The sequence below is a fragment of the Mustela erminea genome, chromosome 11 (genome assembly GCF_009829155.1).
Source record: "Mustela erminea isolate mMusErm1 chromosome 11, mMusErm1.Pri, whole genome shotgun sequence".
Lineage (NCBI taxonomy): Eukaryota > Metazoa > Chordata > Mammalia > Carnivora > Mustelidae > Mustela > Mustela erminea.
The window spans coordinates 49,514,566-49,533,349 of record NC_045624.1 but is presented as its reverse complement, the minus strand read 5'-3'; the positions used below and the strand labels follow the sequence as shown (position 1 = coordinate 49,533,349).

Below are 18,784 nucleotides of genomic sequence, written 5' to 3'. Positions count from 1 at the left end.
CAGAAGTTTCCTCCCGCAGGTGTGCTTCCCCCACCCCCCACTAAGACAAAGAAGAGTAACTCGTTAAAAGCAATTTAGCTCAGGATGCGACCGATAATGGAACGGGTCATTAATTATGGAAAGTTACTGCCGCAGTCAGCAGGAGCAAATGCCCAACAGAAATGGTGTTTTAACAGCCCGGTTCGACAAATTCTGGTTGCAATGTCACAGCAAACAGGCTGCAGTAATCACACACCCGCCCCCTCCTTCCCACCCATCCCAGATTAGAACTCATTCCCGGTCGAACCCCACCTCCTCCTCGGTCCTGCTATTTAAACTTTTGCCAGCGGCTAACTCAACTCCATCCAACTTGTGGCAACTTTTTACCTTCCCATCCGGAAAGTTGGTGGGGGAGGGGACCGCAAGAGGACGATTTCTCGGAGCTGAAAAGAGTTAACCGGGGGCGAATACAAGCCCGGGAAATGCCCCACAGATGGCATGTCCAGGAAAGCAAGCGTTTGCGGGGCCGCCACAGCGTCTCCCCTCCCACTTTATTCCCGGTCTTCCCGTAGCCCGCGCCCAGCCCCAGAATTCGCGTCTATGCAGTCTTCTCCACTCCGCTACACCCATCCACTCTTTGGGATTCTCTCTGTCCCATTAGGCAGAAAGATTCCCATGGAACCCGTCTGCACACACCTTTCCCCTTGCACACAGCCCCCCGTTCGTAGCCCCAGCCCTGCACCCCCTGCCCCTGCAGTAAAGACCACTCTCCTTCCCCACCCCAACAGCCCCCTCCCCCTACGTACCGCACCGAACAGCTGTTGCACCCGTGCAACAGGTCTGGAAAGTGTCTTCCCCACCTCCTCCCCGCCCCCCGAAACCTCCGGCCACTGTCCCTTCCACTACGTCCCCCCAGAGCCAAGGCCGGAGGTGCAGTGGGCTGCGTCCCCTGGGCCGGGTTGCACAGGAGGCTGGCAAAGTGCGGGCTCCCAGAGGCGCCTGGGGCTGGGGGCGGGTGGTCGCGCTCCGTCCGAAGGAGGCCGGGGTGCCCTCCCCTGTGGACCTTCCGCGCCCGCCGCAAGCTCCCCAGCTTGGCACTCCAGCGCCGGCCGCCAGACATTCCGGGCGGGCTCCCCCCTTTGCGCTCTGCTCCGCTCCCTTCCATCTTGACTTTTGCCGACGTGGAAATTTTGGGTTTGGAGACGACCTGCGCTCTTATTGGCTGCCGGCGGGCGGGGTCGGAGGTCACGGCTGCTCTCGCTATTCCGCGCCAAGGGGAGCCGCGAAGCGGCTCATGTCCTGTCAGCAGGTTCCCTCCGCCTCCCCCGGGGTCACGTGCGCCCCGGGCGGGCCCTGGAGCCGCCTCCTTATGCAAATAGAGCGGCCGCGCGGCGTTGGGGGCGGGGGCGGGGGCGGGAGTGGGCGGGGCGCGGAGGCGGGAGACGGTCCGGGGAGGGGATGCGAGGGGCGGGGCCGTCCAGGTAGCCACCTGGCTCCGCATCCTGCCCCGCCCCCCTGACCACCCACCTCCGCTCTCCGGGCGCTCTTTCCTCTGGAAGCAGATTACCCGCCCCAGTTCCCCGGCAGCCTCGGCAGGGTTAAGGATCCCCCGTTTTGCAAGGTGCCTCAGAACGCCCGCTTCCTTTGGAGCCCCTTCCACCAGACCAGACCTGAGCCCAAACACAGGTTGGGCCCCGGGTCTTTCCTGGGCTAGGGAGGAGGAAGCCGCGACGCTGCTTGCAGGGCAGAGGACGAAATGGAAGCGTCCGAGAGAGGGCAGTTTCCTCCTCTGGCAGTGAGTTAGAACTAAAAGCAAGATTCCTGGTAAGAGAATTCTAGGACAAAGCAAAATCAAGAATTCATCGGGGCTAAAAGTATTCCCTTTTTAATTAACTACCTACCACCACCACCACCCCTAATATAAAGAGGCCAAAATGCAAACTAAAAGTGCCAGTTCTGGGTTTGTTTGTTTGTCTTTAAACACGTCTACATAGACTAACCGAAAGGCCGGTACCGTTTCCACCCCGCCCTCTGCTCAGCACTGGACACCAAAAGTGCAACCTGGGACACGTACTCCTCCCCACATCTGGGTAGAGGTGTGACTCTGAGGAGCCCCAAATTCCCTGAGAAGTCACGGGGCATGTAAAAGGAACCAGTTCTTTAAGTGGTTCCCCAAGCACGCCAAAGGTGCTTTTCTAGAAAGAAAAGGAATCGATGAATGGCCACATGACCGGGATGCCTTCCCTCCCTCCCCCTTCCCCATGGAAAAGAAAGGAACAGCATTGCAAAGGTAGAGCCCGGATTATAAATACTGACTCTTTGATGGTTATTGCAATGTCTGCCAGCTTCCAGTCACCAAGAAAAAGGAAAGGAGCTGCATTTTTAAAAATATAAAGCCTTCTCTCGGCTGGCCTAGTTCTTCCCTTTGTGTGAGGAAATATCTTGTATCATCTTTATAAGGGGAACCCTCTAAATCTGACCGAATGATGCAGAAAAGCCAAAAAAAAAAAAAAATTCATGGGAAGATTCTTACCTGTAAAATTCCTCCCATCCTCTCTTCTTAATTTACTCTGTCCTTCTCCCCATTTCCCCCCCCAATGGAAGGATAAATCACTGCTCCTTCCAACTGTTTTATCCTCAAGGATCTTTCTCTCCACTCTCCTCCCTCCGCACACTTGGTTGTTTATCTGACCCCTCCGGGTTTGCGGGGGCCTCTCCCCCGGCTTTGTCTCCTCTAGCCCCCCACCCCCTCCTCGGCCAAGGCCTGCCAGCAGTGCTCGCTGGGCCTAGGAGTTGGTCCCGGCTCTGCCTCCTGTTCTGTTGTGTGCACTGGAATATTGATTTTTCAGTGTGTGCGCGCCGGCTCTGTAAAAATCAATATTTCAGTAGCTCGAGCACAGCCCAGGGCAGTGTAACGGAGCCGGCCTGCTGATGTAACGTGCGGGGTCCACCCTCGGCGATTGAGGTCAGTCAGAAAATGGCAGCGTGTTTTCTTCCTATTTCATTGTTTGCTTCACAGAGAAGGAAGGAGCGGTGCGGACGGTTGTGTTCCTCAACTTCCACGACAGAGGAACCGCAGCGCTGTTGGGGAACACACAAGCCGTGTTAGAGAACGATCCACTTCTTAGGGAGAAAGGAAAGGATGGAGAACCTCTGATTATCCGCTCTCAAAACTCCTACGTGTAACACTGGGGAGGAGGAAGTTATTGTAAGCCATCAGTCCTACCAGATTTCACAATGAGGAAATAACAAAGAGGCTTCCTCCAGGAAAGGGCTAGCTAGGGTTTATTTTTTTTTTACTGGGTTACAGATCATTATTAATAGGCAGCCCCTAAAATATGCTTCTGATTAGTGAGGACAAGAGATTTCTGGCATGATTTGAAGCGAAAAAATTGGTAATAGTACCACTTCAGGGCTCTTCGTGTGCCCACGTGGAAAGACCTTGGAATTGAGGCCAGGCCAGGAGGTGCTGACCACACACACCCCACCAAAGGAAGCTTCTCTAGTCCAGGAGCTTTGTCTATAAATTAAAGGATTAAACCCAATATCTCTATAAACTCCTCTATGGCCTAACATCTATGATTGTACAGAAAAAAATAATATAGATAAAACCTTCAAAAAAATGCGATTAAGTCACGCATATAGCGTGGATAAGAAAAGTGGATTATTATAGGATGTATTGCGGAAATGGGAAGTAGGTATTTTCCTGCTCTGGGTGTGTGTTTTATTTCTTTTAAATTATATTCCAGTGCCATCTTATGGAGGATAATTTGGCCTTTCTTTCTTTTTTTTTTTTAAATGCACTTCTCTTGACTTAGCATTTCTAAGAGCTTTTCTTAAAGAAATTACTAATATCACTAGAAAGATGTTTATCACTGCCGATTTTAAAATACTGAGACATTAGAAACAACCTAAGTATTCAATAATAGGGAACTTAGTAAATATCATAGGGTAATGGTATATGGTGTGAAACACAACTATTTAATATGGTAGAGCTGAATGGGTATTAAAATAATGTGGAAGATTTGCATTTATTGCCATGTGTGTAATATTTAAATCTGTATTTATAAATGTCTCACAGTGGTAAAGGATATGGGTTCTGGAGCCACATGGCTTGAGTTCATAACTCTACCATTAACTAGCTGTGTGGCTTTGTTCAGATGTCAACAAGGTATATTTGTTTCCTATTGCTGCTATAACAGAATATCACAGTGACCTAAAACAACACAAATTTAATATCTTGCAATTTGGAACATCAGATTTCCAAAATGGGTTTCACTGGGCCAAAATCAAGGTGTGGACAGGGTTATGCTCCCTACAGAGGTTCAAGGCATGAATTTGTTTGCTTACCTTTTCTGGAGGCCGCCTACATTCCTTAACTTGTGGCTCCTTCCTCCATGTTCAAAGCACAATAGTCCAGCCTCTGTTTTTGTGGTCATATCTCCTCCATGAATCCTACCTGCCTCCTTTTTAAAAGGATTCTTGCGATTTATTGGGCCAACCTGGCAAATCCAGGATAATCTCATCTCCAGATTCTTAATCACATCTGCAAAGTTCCTATGACCCTGTTAACTGTCTTACTGTAGGTTCAAGAGAGTAGGATGTGGACATCTTTACAGCTGTTATTCTAGCTACCATGTTGGGTAAAAATCAAGAAGTCAGCAGGGTTGTGTTCCTTTCTGAAGACTCTACAGGACACTGTCTTCTCACCTTTTCCAGCTTTCCAGCTTCTGCAGGCCGCCTGCATTCCTTGGCTCATGCTCCCTTCCTTCAACTTCAAAGCCAGCAGTGGTAAGTCAAAGGCTTCTTTTTTCTTTTCTTTTTTAAAGATTTTATTTATTTGACACAGAAAGAGAGAGAACAAGCAGTGGGAGCAGAAGGCAGAGGGAGAGGGAAAGGGAGAAGCAGGCTCCAGCTGAGCAGGGAGCCCGATGTGGGACTCGATCCCACGACCCTGGGATGATGATCTGAGCTGAAGGCAGACGCTTAACTGACTGAGCCACCCAGGCACCCAAAGGTCAAAGGCTTCTCAGACTGTATTACTCACACCCATACTGACTCCTTTTCCACATTTAAGAACCCTTGTGATTCCCTCGGACCTGCCTGAGTAATCCAGGACACTCTCCCTATTTTAAGATCAGCTTCTTAGCCACTTTAATTCCATCTGATACCTTGATTCTCCTTTGCCATGTAACATGACATATATTCTTGGTTCCTGGGATAAGGATGTGGACATCTTTGGGAAGCTGTCATTCTTTATCTATCATACTCAGGAAAATGGTGACAATCTGTGTCATGAGGTTGTGAAGAACATCAAAGAATCAATGCGTGTCAAGTGTTTAGTACAGTGCCTGACATATAGTAAGCACTCCAATTTAGTCAGCCTATGGTAAGTGTTCCTTAATAATTATTTATTATAGTTACTATCTGGAAAGAAATGCAGGCTGTAAACAGTAGTTGCATCTAGAAGGTGGGATTAAATTTTTACAGTCTTGTTGCTTATGTTTGTTTTTCCTTTTTCTACCATTAACACATATCACTTGGGGTACTTTAAAAAATTTTAAGGAAAATGAGACAAATGAATAAAGAGGGGTTTTGTAGTATAATGAAGAAATAATTTAACTTGGAGTTAAAATATTTAGGTGCTCCTCTCAGCACAGCTGCTAACACAAATTGTGCTATTGTGCAGATTCTCTTACCTCTCTGCATTTCAGTTTTCCTCATCAGTCACATGATGGAGATGAACTGTATATTTTGCAAGGTCCTTCCAGTTCTTAGTGTATGAAGAATGCTAGAAAAATCAGTAAGAAAAAAAGCCAGCCCTACAGGAGAAAGAAATGGATACAAAGCATAAGCAAAAGAAGAAAAACAAACAGCAGATAAGCATAGGTCAATATGTGACACCTCATTAGTAACAAGGAAATGCAATTTAAGTGAGATGTTTAGTGAGATACCATTTTATACTCACTAGGCTGGCAAAAATTCACAAGTCTGGGGGCACCTGGGTGGCTCAGTGGGTTAAGCCTCTGCCTTCCACTCAGGTCATGATCTCAGGGTCTTGGGATCGAGCCCCGCATCAGGCTCTCTGCTCAGCGGGGAGCCTCCTTCCTCCTGTTTCTTTCTCTGTCTGCCTCTCTGCCTACTTGTGATCTCTGTCTGTCAAATAAAATCTTTAAAACAAAAAAAGTAGGAAAAAAACAAATTCCAGGAGAGTACAAATATGATACCATTTTTTAAGTCAAACACAAGCAAAATCAAACAATGTATTTTTTTAAGGGATTCTTAATAAGTGATTTAAAAAACAAACAAACAAACAAAGAAATGGTAAGTGGAGAATTCAGGATAGGGACTACTGCTGAGGGAGTAGAGGGAAGGAAGGTAGGGGCGTGTAACTGGTCGTGCTCCAGTTCTTAAATTGGTCAGGCTCATAAGTGTTCATTTCATTATGCTTCATAACTTGCATATCTGTGAGATGTATTTTTTGTATGTACAAACATTTGATTAAATTTTTTAAAAAAGAATAGTGCTGGGGCGCCTGGGTGGCTCAGACGTTAAGCGGCTGCCTTTGGCTCAGGTCCTGATGAGATCCAGCCCCACATGGGGTTTCTTCCCTGCTCGGCGGGAAGCCTGTTTCTCCGGCTCCCACTCCCCTTGCTTGTGTTCCCTCTCTCGCTGGGTCTGTCTCTGTCAAATAAATAAATAAAAATATATATAAAAAAATAGTGCACAGGGGCTTCTGTATTCTGGTCCGGGGTGCTTTATTGCTCATAGTTGATGCTACAGTTTAGCTTAGATTCCTTCCAGACTAATAAAATCGAACTCTGTTGCCAATTTGCTAGTTGTAATCCTCCTGGTTAAACAGACTTCTTAACAGCCACCTCCACGTGGGTTTGTGCAACAGTTGTTTTCAGTTTATGCTCCCAATGAACCTCCTATTCTCTGAGATCCATGCCCCGAAAAGGGTTTTATGCCCGCAGAAGCAGGACCTCCAGAAGTCTCTTGTAGCTTGTCTTCTGCGGGCCCCCCAGACCCAGCCGTATTTTGCACACCTTCTGCAGGAGGGGCCGAGATACACGGTCCATAAATTTCCTCTCCAGCCCAGGTGAATTGGTTACCCCCCTGATTCGTTACAGTTCTGATTTCAGTGTTGAAGAATCCCATTCCCCGTTCCCTTGACTTGCCCTCAGTCACTTCATATGGTTCGTCCATCTGGTCATGGTCCCCAGGGGCTTGGTGTCGAAGTCCTGCAGAGCCCTGGCATTTGTGTTACTTTTGACTTCCATCTTTGAAGCCACGATGCCGCGGTCTCCAAAGAACAAGGCAGCTGTGTTGATTTGGTTTTCTCCTTCCTTCAGTGAAGAGCACTTATCAGGACTCAGGGCTGCCTTAAATACCAGTAGTTTCCAATGGGAGGACTGGCTTGCATTGGGTTTGCCAAGTGAAGCTGGTGCCAGGTGTGTGTGGGAGGATGGCTGAGGGGTCTTCGGAGCAGCACTGACACCTGGCATCCGAACATCGGCACTTACATCCATCTTTGGACGTTGGACACTAGAGACACATCAGCTGGGTGGAGTACTGCTGTTTAAGACTCACTACCTTCTGTGAAATGGCCCCTGACTCATTCACTACTTTGTGTGAGGTCTTCAGTTTGGGAGGCGAAGTTATTTTTTTTGTTGACTTTTTTATCATGAAAAATTCCCTAAAATACACAAATGGAAAAAGAATACCATATAAGTATACTCTATAAAATCTTTCTAAAAATTATACAAAGAGTGTAATGAAATCTGTTACCCATCACCAGTTTCAGTAATTATTAACTCATGAATGGCCTTGTTATTTTGCTCCCCACACCCCCTTCAGGATTATTTTGAAACAAATTCCCAGTATCACTGGGTATAGATGTTGGGAATGCATCATCACAATAAGCAAGCTCAAAGATCCCAAGAGAGCATTATGAATGGTAATACTGAGCACAATTTCTCTTTGCAACATGATTTACAAGCTATTTATTTTTAGCAGTTAAATAATGAGAGGCCAAAGTTCTTCACACTCAAGACCACCTTTAACTTCCCTGCAAAAGCTCTTGAATAAATTCAAGATATGGAAAAGCAATGCAGGACTTTGTATTTGGGTAGTGGGGAGAGATAGAATGATTTAACTTTGTTCAGATTTCTATTTCTTCAGTCTCACCAAAAGAGTATTTAAAAAGTCAACAAAATAACCTGAGGTCTATTACAGTAATCTTAGCTGGTCTTTATAATCCATGCTACCTAAAGTTATCTTTCTAAACTCCACCTTTGCCTATCCTTTTAGTAAATATAGGTGTCTATTATGTGCAAATTACTAGACACAGGAGGGAATTCGAAGACAAATCAGATGTGGCTTTTGTTCTGTAATGAAGAATTTGGTCTTTGTCTTTGGCTCCTGGGAGGGGTTTCTAAGTCCTTGGAATTTTCTGAGCGATAGGGGTACCTTTGTTATTCATGGTGGACCTCAGGAAGACAGATACCTGAGTTCATGATGATAAGATGACTCAGGGGGCTGGCTGGTCATGAGGGAAAGACCAACTATGTAATTAGAGGGTTGGGTCTTTGATCCAGATGATAGCAACCTGATATCCATGCAAGAAAGAAGAACTTGAGATTTAATGATTCAATCAATCAGGTCCAAATAATGAAACTGCAATAAAAATTTTAGACACCCAAAGCTCAGATGAGTTTCCTGGCTAGTGAACACATCGGTGTGCCCAGAGGATGATGCATCCTAAGCCCACACTAAGAAGACACGAAAGCTGTGTTTGGGACCCTTACCCTATGTGTCCCTTCGTTTGGCTAGTCCTGATTTACAATCTTTTTAAAAACTGTAATCATAAGCAGACCACTTTCCTAAGTTCTATGAGTCCTTCTAGTGAATTCTCAAACTTCAGGAGCTCATGAGACCCCCTGAATTTGTAGCTGGTGGATCAGAAGGGCAGGTGGCCTGGGGATCTCCTATGGGGCAGCTGGTGTTTGAACCTAAAGTGAGAATAGTTTTGTTGAGGACTGACTGTGCTTTTCACTTGTGGAGTCTTCAGGAGCTCAGAACTGCACTGCGGTGTTATGTAGCTCATGCCTTCAGAAATTCACGGATTAGTAGAGAAGGTAAGATATAGATGTGAATAAAATTAAAAGCATCATGCAGTGGTGGGGGGGCCTGAGTGACTCAGTCGGCTAAGTGTTCCACTCTGGTTCTCAGCTCAAGTCCTCATCTCAGGGCCATGGGTTCAAAACCTGCCTAGTTATGCAAGAGTTACGGATGTGCTTCAAGAAACAAGAGACCAGAAAAAGAACTCAAAACTAGGGAAACTGGAGGAGGTGTTGGGGAAAAGATGGCCCTTGCCTAGAAAGATGAGTGAGATTTGGACTTCCAGAAATTTTAATAAACATTCATTGAGTGCTTACTCTGAATCAAGCTTTGTTCTAGAGCCTTACATATAATGAATTATTTAACACACACAGTCCTATGAGGTTGCATTTGTTATTATCTCTCTTGTACAGCAGAGTACATTGAAGCACCCATAGATCGAACACCTTGCCAGAGGTTGCAGAGCTAATAAGCGGAGAGCTGAGATTTGAACACAAACACTATGAGTCCGGCAACCACACGTTTAACAACTACTCTTGACTGCCATTCAAGTCAGAGGAAAGAACATTGCAGGAGGAAGGAAGAGCAGAAACAGATGGGAAGACAGTGGTAAAGACATAAAGGAAAAGGAATAATGTTGGATAGGTACTTTGAATGCCAAACTAAGGGCTCTGAACTTGACTCAGGAGGCATTGGGACACCAAAGGTTGTGTTTTGTTTAGATTTTATTTCTGTATTTGACAAAGAGAAAGAGAGCAGGCAGAAACAGGGAGCTACAGAGGGAGAGGGACAGCAGGCTTCCCACTGAGCAGGGAGCCTGACGTGGGGCTTGACTGTGAGATCATGACCTGAGCCGAAGGCAGACACTAACCGACTGAGCTACCCAGGTGCCCCATTTCTGGGGAGGGGAACACTAAAGCTTGTTAAGGATGGGGCTTTGTCATGAGATTCTCTAGACTTCTAGGTACTGTAATCATTTAGGGAATTACCATCGAAAGCATGGTCTGCTCCTCCAAACCAGGAGGCTGCTCTTCCCTCCTAAAGAACAGATCACTTTCTAACTGATACCCTAGTTGTGATACATAGACTAGAGGCTCCAAGGGAGAACCTTTCGTTCTCAATTTTTAATCTTTCCTGGCAGCTGGCCTAATGTACACCATAGGCTTGCGAGTGTTTGCAGAGCAAGTGGATATTATACTAGGTTGTACCGTATCAAGTTGCTGATAGTTGACCCATTTCAACCTACAAGAATGGCAATTCATTATGGTTTCAAATTATTTTAAGACATTGCATTACAGTTATTCACAAAGACTGACTGGTGTTAAAATTCAAGTACATTACTGCTAAAGGCTTAAAGTAGGTATTAGAAACTTTGTAAGGGACTATTGTTTGATTACAAACAATGTACAGAATTTAAGCTAGAATATATATATATGTATATATATGTGTATGTCGGTATATATATGTGTATATATTTGTATACACACATATAAATGAATATTGTAGTGTAGTGTATATATAGATATATATTGTATCTATATGTATAAATAATATACATATATTTGCATGTCATGGAATATATGCATTGTGTATATACATAGTGAGAGAGGCACACACACGAAGGCCTATCCGTAGGTTATTTTTACAAGAACTGTGTCCATGCAATCTGATCTTGGTGTCAAATGAGAAGGGGAACATTTTTCAGATCCTGTTTATAAACATGAGGTAAAGCTCAGTATAATAGATCAAAAATGAAGAGGGGGAAGGAGAAACAAGAAAACTGGATAAACTTTATCTCATAGTTGATGTCGGATACAGTGTTTCAGAGAGGAGTAGATCTAAAGTAGAATTAAAGTAGAAACCCGACTCAAAATCCTGTCCAGCTAGTCTGTCTTTATTCAGTGTGTTTGTTTAGTTTAACTGAATGGGGAGACTGTAGGAGGCGATTTATTCCCAGAAGCGGGTCAGACCTGCTTGTTGCTTGCTGGTTTTCCTGAAACAAACCCACTGGTGGGAAAGGTTTTTCCTAAAGATTCTCTGCCAAACAAAGTGCTCTAAACGAAACATTAATAGAGATCGTGATTTCCAAGCCAAAGAAGTAGAGAAGCTGGGTCACATAGGTGATCATCTGATTTTCATTTGCACACAAAAGTGCTCGCTTAGAGCATCTGAAGGTAAGGCCAAAGTGAAGTGCAAATGCCCCCCCCATTAAAAAATCTATCTATATTGATCAAATGGCATCAGGTGTATCTCCCATTTACAAATCACCAGGCAGTTCTATTACAAATTTCAAGCTATTTAACTTCTCTACCACCATAGTTAGAAAACCCCCAGCTTCTAATCATTAAACTTCAGAATCAGCGCTGATTTTGTCCTTCAGATGCTGATCTTAAAAAGGGAAACCTATCATAGCTTGCTAATACTCTGCTGAAGATGTACAAGCCCCCTTTTGAACCTTTAGAACCTTTTGAAAATCAACCTCCCACTATGCCCGCATCGAAGAACCACACCGTTAAGTACCCTCGACCTCTCTTGAAATCCCTCAGTTTTGTGTTCCATGAAAGTAACAGTACATTTCTAGTAGAATCACTCTTCTTTTTCTCCAGGTTTTCAGTTTTCTTTACGAGGGAGGAGAGATTTGAGGAATCAGTTCTCCAAGCTGGGATGTCCTACAGGGTCTTGATTGCCATCCTACAAAGAATGGAGGGCCCTGATCAGCCCCCCAGGTGCTTGCTCTTGTGTTGTTTTCTGCCCCCCTGTTTTGCTCCCCTGCTCTAACATGAGGAAGAGCTTGTTTTTCCAGAAGCCACTCTTGCCAGGAGACATCAAAAAGCCCAAGGACTCAGGAAAACCATATAGCACAGACTTCTCAAAAGAGAGGCTAGTATTAAATTCTCAGAACCTTTCCCCCTGATTTTCCATCTACTTAATACCTCATTGCCATTGAGGCTAAAGGGTCTGGACATATTTGTTTTCCTGACTTTTATGGCTTCCCTCCCTCTTGCTTCTCTCCACTCTATGGCATTTTCCGGCTTTTTTTTTTAGTGATAAAATAATGGCATAGCCACTCACTCTGCTGGAGCCCTGCCCCGAACTAGATGAAATAATTCCCCCACCCCACACTCAGAGCTTCCCACCCTCCCTTACCCTTCCTCTGACCATCTGACCTGCGTACTGCATGATTTGTCTCCCCTTTCTCCTGGTAACTATAAGCTCCCTGAGGACAGAAACTTTGTCCTTCACCCCAGAGGGTCTCCAGAGAACCAGCACACACACATGTTGTCAGCATTCTCTAAATATTTGTTAAATGAGTCAATAAATGAGCTGAGATTAGATGATATAAAGAAAGACAGTGAAGGACAAACTTGCATAAAAGAAATTTTCTAGTACTTTTTCATGTGACAGTGTGTTGAATATCTAGCAAAGAGTTACCCAGCAGGCACTAAAACTGTCAAGAACATTCTAAACCTGCCCCTAAATACAGTAGGAAAAAAGATGGCTTCTGCTTTCAGAAATACATTCTTTGTGAGAATTTTTTATTTTTTTAAAGAAATAATCTGTTAGTCAAAATATGTGAAACCTTTTTATTTAAAGTGTATAAAATACACTTTTCCTATCATCAAATTCAATGAATTTTTCTTTCTTTGTGTGTCTCAATCTCTGCCAACCTGATATGCCTCTAAATAATAATACTTTATTATTTCTGGAGAAAAGTCACCTTCACTAAAGACCATGTAAATGGCTCCTATGCCTTTTTAAGCAATTTCTTTTAAAATATTAACTACAGAGGGACTCCTGTTTGGCTCAGTCAGTTAAGCAGCCACCTTTGGCTCAGGTCATGATCCCAAGGTCCTAGGATCAAGTCCTGCCCTGGTTTCCCTGTTCAGCGGGGAGCCTGCTTCTCCCTCTGCCCCTCCCCCCATCCATTCTCTCTCTCTCTCATTCTTTCTCCCTCTTTCTCGCAAAAATTCATAAATAAATAAATCTTTAAAAAATATTATTTTGACTACAGAATCATATGGTACTTTCTAAAAGCCTCCAAGCGAGTCAGAAACTTCATTTCTCCAAGAAAATGAAAGAAGGGGAAATAGAGGAGACTATGCTGGAATTCATTTAATCTTCTAGGTTGATTCACTTTTTATAATTTTATTTCTCCTTATATTGTCAATGTCACAAGATAGTGTTGGATTTCTCCAGGATCAGGGACTCTGTTGTTAAAGCAAAAGCTGATGAGTATATTGTAAACACAGCTCCATTGAAATTAACCAACCTATACAGCCCAGATAGCTCTGCTCCAGATTCGGTTTTGTTTCTTGCATATGAGTTGGGCTGTCGGAGTTGGTACTGATGCTCAGGCTTACTTCTACTCACCAATGGCATTGGGACTGCAAGACTCAGGGACACCAGCACAGGAGAGCCTTTTGCAGGACGCACAATACCTCGAGATCCAGCGTTCTGCTCCTCTCGCTTGGAGTTCTGCCCTCCTTTTGGCTGACCAGGCACCACTCAGTCGCTTTCCCCTTTACGCTTCAGTAACACTTCCAACCAATCTTCCTACAGCATCTAACAGAGTTTTGCCATCAAGAATTAACACCCAAGGGGCATCTGGGTGGCTCAGTCAGTTAAGCATCTGCCTTTGGCTCAGGTCATGATCCCAGGGTCCTCGGATCGAGCCCCACATTGGGCTCCCTGCTCAGGAGGGAGCCTGTTTCTCTCCCTCTCTGCCTACCGCTCCCTCTGCTTGTGCTCTCTCTCTCCGTAAAATAAATAAAATAAAATCTTAAAAAAAATTGACACCCATATAGCTCATTTGGCACCTTTGTGTAAATTAGACACAGACACCCCCTTCCTTTGGAGGAGTCAGAGAAGGGTGGGATATTACCAACCATGTATTTTTATCAAGTTGAGGGAGAAGAACAGGGCAAGGAGGACATTCATCTTCCTTCCTCTTCAGCCCGCACCTCCACCACGAAACAGGAGAGGGATCGGTCGACAACATTTTTTTGTTAAGTTCAGTTGTGAGATATATCTTGTTAACAGGAGTGAGGTCTTTTCATGTAAAGACCAAATCTCTTCCCGAATAAATGAAACCAGGGCAGCATTTTGTGTGAGAATTTTTTTTTTTTTTTTTTAAGAGACAGGGCTGTTGATTTTCAAGTGCATGCGTTGCGAGTCGTCAGCCATACAGGGATCTTTCACTTTGTTAGCGACGGTCTTGTGCTTTGGCTTTTCAAAGAGAACATGAGAAAAAATGCAATGGTGCTTTCTTCTCGGGCCTGAGACCATTCCAAAAATAACCTGATCATTTCTCCCTCCTGGGAGCTCTTTGGGGGAAGTCGGGAGACTGCAGGGGAGAAGGGAAGGGACCAAAGTGTGAGAAGGTAGTATTATAGGAATCTTTACAGTGTCCTGAAGAACCTTCTGGGTGAACTGGTGCCCTGGACGCTCCTCTCCTCGGCTGGGCCAACAGGGGGCACTCTCTGGAGAGTCCTTCTCTCAGTGAGCTAGAGGCTCATCCCCATGGGGGGAGATACATAGGCCTCTCCACTCCCTTTCTCCCAGCCATGTTCTGGGTCCTTAGATGACATGCGCTGCTCCACATAACAGCGTGACTACGGGGCCCCATTTCAGGGAGTCGTAGTTAACGTAGTTAACCCTAGACCTCATTTATTTCAGTATTTTCAAGCCTCTCTGACATCACCTCATGGTAAGAAAAACTTTTGCATTGCAGTGCTATACACACATGACTATGTAAACCTAGATTTAACCGAAACAAAAATTTTTGGAAATAACATTTAGTCCCACAACAAGGAATGCGCTCTAATACTATTTATACTAGTCTTAAAAAAAAAAAAATGCTGACCAGGGCACCTGGTAGCTCAGTCGGTTAAGCATTGAACTCTTGATTTCAACTCAGGTCATGATCTCAGGGTCCTAGGATCAAGTCCCACACCGGGCTCCATGCTGAGCGTAGAGCCTGTGTAAGATTTTAAAAAATGCTGATCACAACTCAGTAAATGGATTTCATAATTCACTAAGAGGCTGAAGCCTACAGGTTGGGACTCACTGATCTATTTTAATCCTCTTAGGTCATAGAACAGGAAACCCAAGTCAAAAAACAATAAGTGATCTAGACAAGGTTACACAGCTACTGCTTGATGGCAGAACCAGGATGAAAATCAGGTGGTGAAACCGTCTAACTCAGCTAATTATTAATAATAAACACTGTCCTTGCAAGACAATGAGCAGATGCTGTGCTAGTCCTCTGAAGGGTGCCCTATTACAGAAACACATAGATTTTGTGTTCATGGCAGAAAATCGAAGTTACTCAAGGGAGAACTACAAAAGAATGTCATCCGTCCGGGCACCAAGGTGGCCCAGCTGGCTTCTGCTCAAGTTGAGATCTCAGGGTCGTGGGATCCAGCCCAGCTTGGACTCTGAGCTCAGTGGGGAGTCTGCTTAAGATGCTCTCTCCCTCTGCCCCGTGTGTTCTCTCTCTTTCTGTCAAATAAATAAATCCATCCAAATAAATAAATAAATAAATAAATAGAGTGCCCAAATCCTCATACACAATTCATTTTCGGTTGAAACTTCGGTGTCTAGAGGGCTGTCTTCCTGTGTATATAAATATATAGAGAAATATAAATATTGTATTCATTATATATATACTATATATTTATTACAAGTCTTAAAAATATAAATTATATATAAGTATATATTTGTATAAATTATATGTATATACACACATATATATATGGTATGTTTGTTTTATGAATGTTTGAAATTACAGCTGCAACTAGACTCCAGTTTGCTGGCTCATGTAAGCTTCCCTGCACGAACATCTACAATGCAAAAACAAAAAGCCTGAGCAACAGAGTCCTTCCAATGATGTTTAGGTAAGCCTAGGCAAATAAGGGCTGGTGGGCATCTCTGTGGTGAAAAGGGGCCTCTCAGTAAGACACTAGGGGACTCTACTGAGGTGCAAACATGAGGGTGTGGTCCCTCTGAGACAAAGAGCCATCCAGCAATAGTGAGAGACTGGCGCAGCCTCAGCAAAGCTCAGCCACCTCGCAGCCCATCCTTCCTGGAGGGTTCCCCAACGCGGGTTTCACCTATAGTAACTGCCATTGGCTCTGACCTTATTACCTCGCCAAAAGTAGTATTTCCATTGAGATAATTTAATCATTAAAAATGAAGCCCTAAATTTTAGCAACCAGCATATTTTCCTTCAATAAAAGCTTGTGTGTCTTCCTGTTCCACCCAATTTTATCCTGTTTCAAACACACACACACACACACACACACACACACACACACACAATACAACCCACAAAACATCTGCTTCAGCCAAAGCAAATCCTCTCTCTTCCTCTCTCCTTCTCCCTGTCTTTCTCTCACCAGAAACAAGGCTGATCTCCAACCTGCCCAGGATACAAAACTGAGGATGCAGCATGCTGAATTTGCCTGTGGCTTTTTTTTTTTTTTCCCCATTGATAAGGCACCCATTCACCGGTTCATGTGTCAGCTGATGAAAGCAGCAATGACCTTTTCCAACAATTGGCCTCTGTCTTTAGGTTGGCTTTCTGCACTTGACTGAGAGCCATGAAGATCACCTTTAGGGCACCTTTCAACCTATTTCTGTGAAATGGCAATGGAACAGAAAATGAACCAGAAGTAAACGGACATGTGTGGCTATGCTGGGGAATAGATATGGGTGCTTTTAGCTTATGAACATGAAAATGTCATAGGTTGTTTCTGAACATGTTCCAGTTGGAGGCAAAAAAATGCTTCGGGGGTAAACATATGGGCCACTTGTGCAAAGCACTGAAGATTAGGTATGAAAGTTATATATACGCAAAATTACCACAGAAATTCCTGCTGTGATCGTTATGAAATTGCCCTGGAGTGTGGGTTTCTGGCTCCGCTTCCACGCTATCCAATTCCTTTCATAAAACCCTCAGCAACATTATCCCCTCTTCCCTTGGTCTACCATAGCTTGCCACAGCATGGTAAATGTCATGCCTATTCCAAGCCTACCTGCCAGGACAACTGAGTAAGAAATTATTCCTTTCTGAGGGAACAGGGAGAATAAACCAAAAGATTTGACAATAACCTTTAAAAATCAGTTTTTAAAAAGTGGTACACTTCAGTGCTTTCTAAAGACAGACATCTTTAATAGAACGTCACTGTGTTTGCTTTGGCAGACACATGTTGACTCTTGCAATGGGCAGCTTCCGTCCATATCCGTATTTGTGGCACATATGTCAGAACGTAATCCATCCCTGTGTCTGTGAAGGGATCAGCAGTGACAAGTGCTTGTTGCCTTCTCATTATATTGCTTTACTTCTTTTCAAAGAATGACATGGAAATTGCCACGAGATGGAGAATAATCAGTCCTCAGAAGAAAATAGAAGAACAGCTCTTACAGCTGAGTGGAAGGATGGCGTATATAACGTTTGCTTCACTTCTCATTATCTCTTCGAGTGACGCCATCTAACAGTGCGATTCAGTATTACCAAGGAGGCGGCGTTTCACAGAACGACTACTAGCATGGCAGATAGAAGGCTCCACAAGCCAAATTTGCTGCTAATGACACTAGCAATTCCGTGACATGAAGAAGAAGAAGAAGAAGAAGAAGAAGGTCGTCAAGTATTATTTCCAAAAGGGATACGTACTTTTGAAGAAATAATATTGCCTTTTCTCTGATGTTCATGCTCCAGTTTGTCCCCAACAGACAGATGTGAGGAAGAACCTGTATCCATACTCAAAACAATACACTTGCTTTAATGTCAGTCCCAGGTGAAGTGAAACCAGCCAGGAAGAACATGGCAACCTCTCTGGTCTTTAATAATCAGTAGTTCTCAAAAGACCAGGCCTGTATTATTGTTATTCCAGCAAGTTGACCATTTACAAATAGATCATCTCCAAATTTTTCATTTGTATCTTTGGAATAGAGAGTGTCCTCTATAGGTGCCCGTATATGCAGTAGGGAAAGGATAAGAGGGTCCCAGACCGGCCACAGACATCTCATTCATGGGTTATGGTGATGATGTTGGGAGATCAAAGAAGTATGAAGGATTCAAAGAGTAGTACTCTGCCTTGGGAAGACAATCTGTGGCACAAAATCCAAAAATAATCCCCTTATAATTTCTGCTATTTTCAGGAAGGGAGGGAGGGAAGGAGGAAGGAAGGAATAATTAAACCAGCCATGGCCCAGCCAAGAAGCAGAAACCATTTTGAGTATTTTGGTTTCTGAGCAGCTGCTAGAAGGTGACAAGGCAACCCAGAAATTAGCAGTGGCAAGAACTTGCTACCACCGCTAGGGTAGAGGGGCAAAAGGAGTAGATGGTGCTACCAGAATCCAGAAACCAGCTCACCCTCTGGAAGCAGGAATTACAGTGTGCTAGACTAGGGGAGGAAGTGGGGTGCTGCGTCCACGAAGGAGAGGCCATGGAAGCCATCAGGGATCATGTATGGATTCAAGGAAGGACAAGGAGAAATATCATGGCTTCTCCCTTCCTCCCACCATCCAGTTCCCATTGGTGCCTTCCATTGACCAAACTCAGCCAGAAACCAGCTGACACAGGATCCTAGGAAACTCAGCCTGCAGGGGTCAGTCTCCTGCAATATAGAGCAGAGCAGGGAAGGGTATGAGGGCTCACAGACCAGGCCAGGCACACTAG

At 44.4% G+C, this 18,784-nt stretch overlaps 1 protein-coding gene and 1 long non-coding RNA gene across 7 annotated transcripts in view; one reads left to right on the top strand and one right to left on the bottom strand.

Annotated features, from left to right (window-relative positions):
* The first annotated feature begins 1,524 nt into the window (after positions 1-1,524).
* LOC116569290 lies at positions 1,525-17,638 on the top strand. 3 transcript variants are annotated; one of them, XR_004276956.1, is made up of 4 exons: positions 1,525-1,665; positions 4,699-4,770; positions 15,893-15,998; positions 17,458-17,638. It is a non-coding gene; the product is annotated as an uncharacterized LOC116569290 (long non-coding RNA). The 3 variants fall into 3 exon arrangements; XR_004276954.1 differs by lacking the exon at positions 1,525-1,665 and adding an exon at positions 2,130-2,944; XR_004276955.1 differs by lacking the exon at positions 1,525-1,665 and adding an exon at positions 2,130-2,944 and having other exon boundaries at positions 4,566-4,770.
* Positions 17,252-18,784, bottom strand: part of LOC116569289 — a 33,628-nt gene continuing 32,095 nt past the window's right edge. For all 4 annotated transcript variants that reach the window (XM_032305433.1, XM_032305436.1, XM_032305434.1 and 1 more), the window contains one exon: positions 17,252-18,213. In XM_032305433.1, the coding sequence (XP_032161324.1) occupies positions 18,162-18,213 (52 nt within the window). In that variant the 3' untranslated portion in view covers positions 17,252-18,161. The remainder of the gene's footprint in view (positions 18,214-18,784) is intronic.